The 11,656-nt window shown below is 36.6% G+C and overlaps 1 protein-coding gene across 1 annotated transcript in view; it reads right to left on the bottom strand.

Annotated features, from left to right (window-relative positions):
* The window catches only part of RELN (reelin), a 250,778-nt gene that overhangs the window by 30,362 nt on the left and 208,760 nt on the right, over window positions 1–11,656 (bottom strand). The window contains 7 exon segments of the mRNA XM_042467668.1: window positions 525–679; window positions 1,085–1,341; window positions 3,484–3,677; window positions 4,847–5,024; window positions 6,843–6,983; window positions 8,766–8,934; window positions 11,489–11,656. The exon segment at window positions 11,489–11,656 is cut by the window's right edge and continues 10 nt beyond it. Of these exon segments, the coding sequence (XP_042323602.1) occupies window positions 525–679; window positions 1,085–1,341; window positions 3,484–3,677; window positions 4,847–5,024; window positions 6,843–6,983; window positions 8,766–8,934; window positions 11,489–11,656 (1,262 nt within the window).

The following is an 11,656-nucleotide window of genomic DNA, read 5'->3' as shown; positions in this document are numbered from 1 at the left end:
ATACTTTTATACCATTTGATATAATAAATTTTCTGCCCTATATCCAATTTTTAGTCCCAAGGAAAGGCAACCTATTGAATCAATAGAACTTATGTAAATGTTGATTTACCAAGCTCCCATTCATTCTAATTGAGACCAACAAATGGAATCATGCAGTGATTCCAGAACTATGGAACGGCATCTTCTTCAAGCTTCCTGTGATACCTCCCTGTTTATAAATTTTGAAATATTGTTTAAGAGTCCTAATCTTTATTTTAGCTAGAACTAGTGCTCTCCTTTTAGTCTTTGGCCCTACTGTTCATATTTAGTTATGGATTTTGTTTTAATTATTTCACATTTATTATATATTTTAAATGCTTTAAAATATGTAAGAACATTCCAGCCACATAAATAAATAAATAAAATTTTCATGTGTTGTTGTGGTGTAAAATTAGTCCATGTTAGGCATTTATTTACTCTTGGAGAGTTCTATAGTGTAATGATGTTAATCTCAGTATTTCAATGCTTTGTAAAGCAATATTTACCTTGAACTGCATAATCCAGTTTTCTGTAGGAGTCAGATCATGGGTCACAGCATACACTTCTCTGCCATCATGACTACCACACATCATGACACCATCAGGAGAATCACAGAATCTTTCAATTGAACAGTCATCATGGAATAGCCAATGTTCGTTCACTTAAGAAAATAACAATTCAATAATGCAATATTTGATCATTGAAAAAACTGAATCCAATTAATTACTGGAATACTGAGCCATTATATGAGTATAAAAGAATTTTGGACTCTTTCATGCCAAACAATAATCCTATAATTGAGTTTACATTTGAAGAAAAGTTTAGCTTTCCAATGGAATGTATATATGTTCTAGGGTTATAGTGGGTGAGAGGGAAGGATAGAATTCTGGTACCTTTTAACAGCTGTATGTTGAGAAGAAATTCAACAGGTGAAACATTTCCTATCACTGCACCTCTATGTTTGGAAAAAAACAGCCCTTCCCTAATTTCTATTTGTTACTGATGAAAGCACAGGAGCCTTGAGAGAAAAGAACAACTTTGATATTTCATTTATATGAGCTCCTACCTGTTGTCCTGTCTTCCATGAACATATCAAAAGCAATCCTGCCTGTGGGCCCAGCATCCGCAGGGAAGCGTTCGTGCTGTGGCAGTGGTGCACTGCTAAAAGTGTCCAGCATTACTGTCCTCTGATCAGCTGACCCTGATATCAAGACATTATCAATTGCCCAGTCGCTCTGATCCAGGCCCTCATGTTTTGGCTGCCACCAACGGAAACGGGTTCCTACTTCTTTGGCATCAGGAGGAAGGAGAATGTTCACAAAGCTGAAAGACAGTAATTAGAAGAAGCAGATAAAACTTCAAGCATGGAAAATGTAAAATAAATTGATACACTCAATTGACCAAACCCAGAGGAAGAAGCAAAGAGTTACTTTATTTCATGGATGTGGAAACAAGCAAAATGGCAAATTAAAAACATTTACAATAAAAATTTAAAACAATAAAAATCCCCACATTAAACACTATAAAATTATTTAAAAGCCGCACAAAAATGGAAAGCACAATGAAATGCAATTAAAAACTAAATTATCAATTTCTGTGGAAAATGCAGACCAGTTCTGGTAGCTGACATATTCACTCTGACTCCAATAATAAACAGTTTATGAAGAGCAAGGTAAATGGGGAACGATTGTTCAGTTTGAGGAAAACTATAACATGCAAGGATTTTGAGGAAAACCAGGTAAAATGGTTTTCCTTCTTTTTTCAATATCTGCAAATCTGAAATTATATCCAGCAAATAACTGGACTGTAGGATTTGGCTAGGAGCTGTACCCTCTTTGAAAAAATAAGGCTTTCAGAAATACAGAAAGAATCATTTTTAAAGGTAGACAAAACATAGGAATCAGTGGATTTAAACTGAAACAATATCAGTTACTCATGCACAATGAGAACATGTCTATGAAATGCACTGGATATTAATTAAAGACAATTTCAACATTATTTATATGACGTGTTCTATCCAAGCTAGGAGGCCCCCCATGGCTATAGATCTATGCTACAAGCATGAGAACAAAAAGGGAAGGTTTGCTCATATATAGTGATAATTGTAGCCAGTGCTTAGGAAGACAGAAGTAAATACTTTGGGTACATATTAAAGACTAGAACTGGCACCTAGTGCAGTATTTATGATCTTGTAAATCAGATGTGCATCACTGTAAATGTTTGAATACACATTTATGGTCATTATACCATTGCAATGATCAAATGTTACACAAAAAGTCAGGCAGTCCCATCAATACAGGGATTTCCAAGGCGCTTCTTCTATTTTGGGCATTCACATTGGGAAACATAGCTATAATGATGGAGCTCTGTCACTGTTGCTATGTCTCTTGATGCCGCATGAATCAGATGTCTACAAATCACAGGATAATGATATCCTATATGCTGATGGTGTATTTATTTTCTTGACAGAGTGCTGGCAAGTACTGCAAACACTTATTAGGAAAGCAAATGAAAAAGGAGATACTGACTCTCATGTTCATGAATAATAATAATAAATAATAATAATAATAATAATAATAATAATAATAATAATAATTATTATTATTATTATTATTATTATTATTATTATTATTATTATTAAAGTTCTACCTATAAACTACTATGGGTTGCATAGATTAATTCAGTTCAATCCTTTCAAAACACCATGATTAATTGCTGAAGTATATATACTGGCCTAACGAACATGTGTCTCTGGAGATAAATAATAGGATAAACTGAATTTAATATATTAATAACAAAGAAACAAACAAAAACACATGGAAGAAAAAGTTAAATATAAAGTTAATTTTGAATGAGCAGCTCAGAGGTTCTTTAAATTACTCAGGATCATGAAATCTGATATTCACTTCCTTGAACCAGCACATACTGAGAATTATACTCAGCCAGGAACTATGTTTATCTTCTTCTAGGTGCACATTTCTGTAATAATGATCTGTAAAAACAGTGCTTTGTCTATGATAAATGATACAGATAGTGAGCATATTTTTCTGCTTGATACAAGAATTTTAATCCTGGGTTAATATACAATCAGGGGACAGAGAGTGAGTCTCAGTGTTTCTTTCTCCACTCTACTCAAGCTCCTTGTTATAATAAATCCTTTGTCTTGCTGTCACCGAAGACATGCAAAGTTATAGTCTTAACTATGCAAATAACCATATGATATTAAAGAAACAACCCCATTGAGATACACAAATGGTAGGCAGTGGGATGGGCTTTTGCTAGATGCATTCTACATAAATCTGGCCCTGATAATGGTATGGCTAATATGGCAATGATAATACTACATCACAGCACAAAACCTTCAGAAATGAAGCAGAACTCAGAGCTACCTTGGATGGGGGTGGGGAGAGGGGAAACTATTTACAACCAAGACAGATTCTGAATGAACAAGAATTTATTTATTACCCAGGCTTGCTGAACTGGTCATAAAATATTTCCATTAAAAGAGTCCATGTAATGCCCCCATTTACAGAGTATTCCAGGAGGACTCCTTGGTTACGATTGTTGGGAGTTATCAGACATCCATACATGAAATAAAACTGGACAAATTCTGCATTAGTTAGGTTTAGATCCACTGTAACCAGCAAACGGCTGCATCCCTAGAGGAAAAAAAAAAAAAAAAAAACAATATGGTCATGATTGTAAAAGGAAAATAAGTATTCATGATACTTGATATTTTTGATGGAACCAAATCCAGGATTAAGAGCACGACATTCATGGAGAAAAGAATAGGGTGAGTGCTTAAGCACTCGTGGAACAAGATGTCTTTTGGGTCCTAAGGGAGAGAATTTAATCTACCTCATCAATTAATAGTTATAATATATTAGTCTGAAAAATTTAAGTGATTTTCTTTTAGGAATATATGAACATAAGAATATGCCATATATAAAGTTTCCATTATTTGATCATCATAAATATTTTTATTTTTAAAATGTGATTACTATGAAGTATGCATTTTAAAATGGGGATGGATTTATGTAGGATTTATTTCATTGCCAAATCCTCCTCCCTCCTCTCCAATATTTTTATTGGTGTGGATCCAGTACTAGGAATTCCAGTTCACCTGTTTCATATTGCAAAGAATGATTCCAAAATACTCATCTGAGGATTTCAAAAGCAACATGTATTAAAACAAAATGATGACTAAGTTGGTATAGTGATTTTAGTTTAGATCTGGGGTCTGCAACATCCCAGGTATGCCACTAAATATTCTGCTGATCATGTAGGGCCATGAAGATGTAATGCTTCAGATGGCTTAACCATGGTTAATTGCTATTAATCCTGCAAAGCTGGTTTAAAATCATAACTGAATGGGCTCCTTACTCAGCCCTGATTTATGACTCATGTAATCTAACATTACACTTAATAAGGTAAGTGTATAAAGATAAAAAATACCAAAATTTGCAGAACTTGCAGGAGCAGGAAAGATGCATCTGATTTCACAGGCTGCTCATGACCGCTTATCCAAAATTAACTAAACAAGTGGAAATGCAAAATCTGGAAAGGGCCAACTAGGACCTCACACATCTTTACAGCAGAATAGCTTCCACAATGACTATTCAAAAGCCACAAACACAGTCAGCACATGCTCAATGACTGTAAAAAGGTACGAAATTAATGGTATGTGAAAACATTTCACACTTTGCGAACCCTCTGTTTCCAGGGTGTTTGTAATTCTAAGATTCTGGTCTTCACTTGTTTTTATTTGAACTGTGCTTCAGAATAACAAAAAGATGTTTTGGTTGCAGGGACAAAACAAAATACCAACCCCACTGAAATGAAGAGCCATTCCAGATGCCACAGCTCCACAGACAGTGCTCAGTTTCCCACCATTTACTGTTAACCAGTTTTGATTGGAAGGCGCACGATTGAAGTTATCTTTAAGTTGGGTAGGAAGAGGTATCTCTGGTTCATCGCAGTACAATCCACCCCAGTTTTCATCACACCTGTAAGTGACAGCAAACAGATAGTTAAGCCTGACAAATATTTTAGAAGCAAAGACTCCATTTACAAAATTCAGACTTCTCTTAGCCCCAGTTCAGGCACTCACAATTTATATCTGCAGCAAGGTAGAGGGATGTTCATATAGAAATCCATGTGACTGGAAACTCTTAAGTGACAGAGTTCCCAAATGAGCACCACTCTGAAGCAATGCTCACTAAAATAAGGATATAAGCATGGCAAGGTTGAGGCTGCAGTGTGTCACTGCTCCTGTCTATGGATACAAATATGGAATGTCCAAACGATCTTTTTGTTTTGTATATAAATGGGTTATACAGAATTTTCATGGCTTTTTTATTTACATGAAAGAAGAAACATTTAAGTCATGAGGTATAAGTGTGGATTTAATTGTAATATACTACTAAAAACCATTCAGCATTTGGAAAATTCTTGGTTTTATGTAAAAAGAATTTACTTTCAGACAGTGGTAGCAGATAAAAGCTGTACATCAAGCTAAACTAATTGTTTTAGGGCAGCCAGCAAAACATTTTTGGGCCGACTTCTAAAATGAGTCCCAAATTTACTCTCCTGTCTTCCCAAACCCCCTTTTGCTACTATTTGTTCAAGTCTTCCAAAGTTCCACTGAGCCTTTAGGACTTATATTCTATTTCTTGTTTCCTGAGTAACAGACACATCTTCACAAAGGTTTCACAGCAGACAGAATTTTTAATAGCAAAATATACACCTGTATCTAACAAAATGGCATCACACACAGTTATTTAGGATGGCCCAGGCTCTTCTCCTACTCCTTTTGAAAAGAAAAGTTGTCCTGAGAAAGAAAGTAGATACTTTTTACCTGTTTATTTGGAATCACAAACTAGAACCTATCAAGGGTTAGCAAGCCTCAGATTGTGACCTGGGGTTTCCAAATTTTAGTATCCTTCACAAGCAGTGGGGATCCCGCTGCGGAGGTAGAGGACTTCTGGGGGGGGGGGCAGGACTTCTGGCTGGACTTTCTGGGCGGGATGATATGTGAGCAGCCGCATAGGCTGAAGAAATGGCTGCATGGACCGGAGGAAGAGCCACGAGGGCTGGGAAAACAGCAACGTGGGTGGAGGAAATGGCTGTGGAGGCCATGGAAATAGCCGCCTACCCAGGCTGGAGGCCCCGAGGCCTGGAGACCCCCCAAGGCCTTGAGGTGCACCCATGTGGGCCCAAGGAATGCCTGTGGGGAGTGGGGGGCTGACCGGGTGTCACCCCCTCTTCTGAGGTATCACCTGATGCAGTCCACACCCCACCAGTGATGCCAATGTTTACCAGCTCTCCACATAAAGTAAAATTACAGGATGCAGAGGTGAGTATCTGATGGGCAGAACAGACTATTTTCTGTTTGTCATTAAATCCATTGCTGTTTGCTCTGTTCCTCTTGTGTATCACGTTCAGACTCTGAGGTATCTAGTCGACCACTAGATATATTCAGATTAAGGTTATACTGTTTGTTTATAGTTCTATAGTTATATACCTTTTAGTGGGATAAGTTGCTTTTTTTAAACTGTATTTTATATTTTATAATTTTAGATTGTGCACCTAAGGCAGGTTTTATGTTCTTTTGATAATTATGTAAAGTGCCATGTAACACTTACGGTGCTATATAAATGAATGCTAATATTCCACCAATATTAAGTGTGACTACGCTCTGGGCCTTTTCACTAGCATACCTTTGCTAAGATGATTGTTACCACATCTAACATATGAGACATCACTTTTCAACTTTCAGTTTTCTGTGCCCTCAGCACTTTCTCCCACAAGAATGCAATACTTACACACAATTCCCCTGAGTGCACTTTCCATGGCCACTGCACATATCTATGCAGCCATCGCCTATGTAGACGTTATCTATGGCCCATGTTTGTTGCTTGTCAAATGGAGCTGGCTGATGCCAACGGAAACGAGTTGCCTGGGACCTTTGGGAAAGAGAAAGAAATATGAAACAAATACCTCTAGAGCTAAACCATGACAGGCATGAATTTCCCTATCCTGAGAACTCTATTTATCAACAAATACAGGGTTTTCTCTGTAACAACTCCCTGATTGTGAAAGACCCACATATCACAAAGCTGGTTCTGTTTCAGTTGAGCTTCTGGACAGTGGCTGAAATGGAACTATTTAATTTTTTTATTTCAGTTTCAAAGTAATATTTTAATTCACATATTTTTGTACACTGCTCTGAGGAGCTTAACAAGTACAACAAATGAATAAATAAATGTTCTTAAACATGTAAACAGTAGATGGCAGCATTCAGCTTCAAGTTAGGCTTCCATTCCCAGCGAAGAATATCTCTATTACCTACATTGCACCCTATGAGTTATTTATTTGCTGAATTTATGTCACATCACCACCATCTAGTTAGTCAACGTGGTGTAGTAGTTTGAGCATTGGACTATGACTCTGGAGACCAGGATTCAAACCCCGACTTGGCCATGAAACCTACTGGGTGACCTTGGGCAAGTCACACACTCTCAGCCTCAGAGGATGGCAATGGCAAACCCCCTCTGGGAAAAAAAAAACGTTGACAAGAAAATTTAGGGTAGCCATAAGTTGGAAGTGATTCGGAAGGCACCCAACAACAACAAACCCCCATCTAAGAAGTTACCAAACTTTCAGGGGACCCTTTGGTTGGAATAAACATGTCCTGGAAATCAAGAGAAACGACTTCATTCTGCACCAGTTGGATTAAGTTTAATATTTAGGACTAATTTCATAGTAAGCCAGATTTTAAAACGTAGGGCACCAGGCAGTTTGGCTGCAGAAATGCCATTAAAATAAATATGTATTGAAGAGAAATGAGAGCCAGCATGGTGTAGAAGTCTGAGTGTTGGGGTTTGAATCCCTATCCAGTTATGGAAACCCATTGGGTGACTTTGAGCAAATTACACTATTTCAACCTATGATTAATGCAAATGGCAGCCCTTCTCTGAATAAACCATGTTTCAGAAAACCCAGGATAGGGTTGCCATAAACTGGAGTTCACTTGAAGGCACCCAACAATAACAAATTACCAACAAATACAGATAAAACAAGAACATTTGGCACACCCAGCACAGTTCCTATAAAGTGAATGGGTATTGTGAGGAGCCTGTAATATTATTTCCCAGATCCTATTCATTCCAAAAGAGGTGAGTGTAGGAGAATGTCCCTGAGGTTCATGCCCTAAATTTTACTGGGAAACAGTTGCTCACTTAAGATAAGCTAAGATAAACTGTCTGTGTTTTTTCAAGCCTTAAACTACAAAGTATGTTAACTGATATTTAATTATCACACCACAGGTGTATTGATCAAGATTTATTAAAGACTTTGGTGACTTTTTTTCATCTACAGATGGAAATGTAACAACTTAAAATATAAAAACAGTAGACTGTATACAAAAGTTCCCTTCTCACAAAAGAATCAGTCCCAAAAGGAATCAGGAATCAGTCCAGTGGGAGATTACATTTTCCTTCAGAAATGCTCTTTCAATTCCACAGAAGAAAAGCTCTAGAAAGAACCAATACTGCACTACCCATTCCATTCCTTTATTTATTTAAAATATTTATACCTGGAGATGATTTCTAACAAAATCTAATAACGAAATAGCAATGATACACATTAAGAGGATACACAAACAGAATGCCTATGCATAACGTCTGTAGAGAGGCATAGCAGACACTGACATTTATTCTAAATCTGCTACATCAGATGCAATTTACCTGGTATAAGGAGGCAGTGGCAAAACAATCCTTGTCCATTTGTTGAATGTGTCTGATACCAGAATCCTCTGCAGGTGATATTTGCTGCACTCTACGTTAGTGGGAAGGCAGTCTCTCATTACTGGGTGCCATGTCAGACCAAGATCTACTGAGTACTCCAGCTCAATAGCTAAAAACATTGAAATGGTTAAATTAATACTAAAATTATATGATCAGTAATATTCCAACTATAGGATATTACACGGATCTGTAAAAAATGGTATGTACAAATTCCCTGTCTATGGTCTATGAATAAACACTTTGATATGTATTTTTTATGTTTTCCATTGAAAGCAATGCCATATGTGTAGCATCTGTAGTCACATGCATCTCAGTGTGTGTTTTATATGCACTGCATTGCTTATGAAAGAAAGGGTATTTGGATATCTAACTGGATGCTCATCTGACTGTGCATTCTGCTGAAGGTAAATGCAGACATGCCATCTGCATTGGGATATATGTTTTGATTGAGCAAGAACTGATTTAAAGCATTCAAGCTGATATAAAAAAAGAATGACATGATGGGAGATGTGTAATTATTGAAAACTAAGCATAACATAGAGCTGACGGTGTACACTATGAGAGAGTATACATCTTCAGTTCAAGTTTTCCCACAGTTACAAACGCTTAAGATGGCATTAAGCAAGCCACCGCTATTGGAACTTAAGTCCTCTACTGCATCTGTCATATAAAGTTCATAACTGGCCTACTGGGTTTTTACAAAGACTATTGAGATAATGTAGGTGGAGAAGTTTAAACAATGCAGAAAAAAAACTAAAACAAATGAGTGGGGGATCTCTTTGCAAAATAAATAAATAAATAAAATTCTGCATCAAGGATATGATCTTACTAGGGCTGGCTCATATATGTGCATGCATCTCTTGATTTATCATCATCAGTTGATTCCTTAAAATTTGATGACTAGCAGTTGATTATCTGAATTGGCTCCTTTGAAAAACAGCGTGTTTAAGCAAAAAAAGTGTATTGGGAGTGTCAGTGTAACAAGGAAAGTTATGCGTTAAATTGGAGATAGCTCATTCACACATGCAAATCATTACTTGCATCTGCAATCACAAAGTGATGAACACAGATGTGAGAATTAGCCCCTAGTAACTGCTAGTGATCCTGATCCAACTTGTCAGTTCTAAAGTACATAATCTTTAATTTAACACTAATACTGTAATCTTTTATGGATTCTTCTAGGAAGAAGTCTCATTAAATTCAATGTGACTTACTTATTAGACATGCATAGTTTTGCACTGTTAATTGCTCACCATACTGACTACAAAGACAAACTCTTTGGGATCTGAAGTCCTAAAAGATACTACATACAATTTATATAATAACCACATAATTTCCTAACAAGTTGATATGTATCATTTTAATAATATCTATTTATTATCAAGTTGACAATCTCACTAAATCATAGATGCTGACTGTTCTGATTTCCAAATAAAATAATGATTGGCTAAGGATGCAAACAGAATGAGGCAGGAAAAGTAAGTCAAGTAACAGATCAATTACAGCTCTTCTTAACATTACCAGTTGTAATGAACTGCAGCTCTAAAATGAAGCGCAATGATTATGTTTAGGGCTAGTAGTTAATTTCACGATTTAAATAGCTTCACTACTTATAAGCAAATTGGCTAATCTACTTTAAGGATTTTCTTTAAGCCTCATTTCCATTTTTACACAGAATTTTGAAGTAATTGCCTGCAGTTAACTGACATACAAGATCGAGTCTTGCTGTGGTTTAACTTAAATCAGCTGCATGCCAGTACAATTTACTCCTAATTTATACAGGAACAAACAAAATCTAAGGTAAAATTAATCTCTGGAGTTACAAGGAACATGATACACCATAATATGCAATATGATGTGGAACCAGTATCAGAAGAAGATAATTATCCTAGAAATTGCTTTTTCCTAGATCTGTGTTACTCAGAATAAAGAATGGCACTCATGCAAGCAACCAGTGATGTGCATGTAGAAGCTTTGATGTACAGACAGATAATGAAGGGCTTTATAATTCATTGCATGAATTATCTGGTTCTAGTACTCCAGGATATGATTGGGACTAAGATATAAGGAGAAATCTATCTATCTATCTATCTATCTATCTATCTATCTATCTATCCATCCTTACAGCTCTTGGGTGGGGTCATGCTAAACTGATGAACCATGCATGACTTCATTTGTCCCCTTCACAAAGTAAAACAGTCTATAGTTTTAATTAATAAAATAAACTGTGTCCCTTGTGAAGTCAAAGGCTTTCATGGCCGGCATCCATAGTTTTTTGTGTTTTTTTGGGGCTATGTGGCCATGTTCTAGAAGAGTTTATTCCTGACATTTCGTCAGCATCTGTGGCTGGCATCTTCTTTAATGAGAACACTTCCCAAATAGTTATGCCTTGAGTTTTCATCATCACTCAGGATCTATATACCTGTCCCACTGTATTTCTATTCACATATAGAAAATTCTTGGATGTTACATCTTCAGTACATGCAAATCATAGGTGGGGGAACCTGAAGTAAGCAAAGGTGGAAACAAGAAATCATGCTTTTCTAGTAGAAAAAAATCCCTCTTTCTCTAATGAGTCTAGTGTTGAATGAAAAACAACAACCAATCACACAGAGAAGAATGGAAAGTATGTGATTTGTGCAGGTGTGTGTGTGTGTGTTTACCATAGCAGGAGTCAGTGACAGAGCAAGAAGCAGCAAAATCTAGCTGAAGGAAAGAATCTTCATTGACAGCAATGTCAGTGGTTACAACATAGCGGGTGTTCGCTTTCTCAATGAAGACCAGGGCATCCCCAGTAGAACCGCACACTGGCATTTTTGTTCCTCCAGGAT

This window comes from Sceloporus undulatus, chromosome 5, assembly GCF_019175285.1.
Source record: "Sceloporus undulatus isolate JIND9_A2432 ecotype Alabama chromosome 5, SceUnd_v1.1, whole genome shotgun sequence".
NCBI classification, from domain to species: Eukaryota; Metazoa; Chordata; class Lepidosauria; order Squamata; family Phrynosomatidae; genus Sceloporus; species Sceloporus undulatus.
This window is presented reverse-complemented; position numbering and strand designations above follow the sequence as displayed.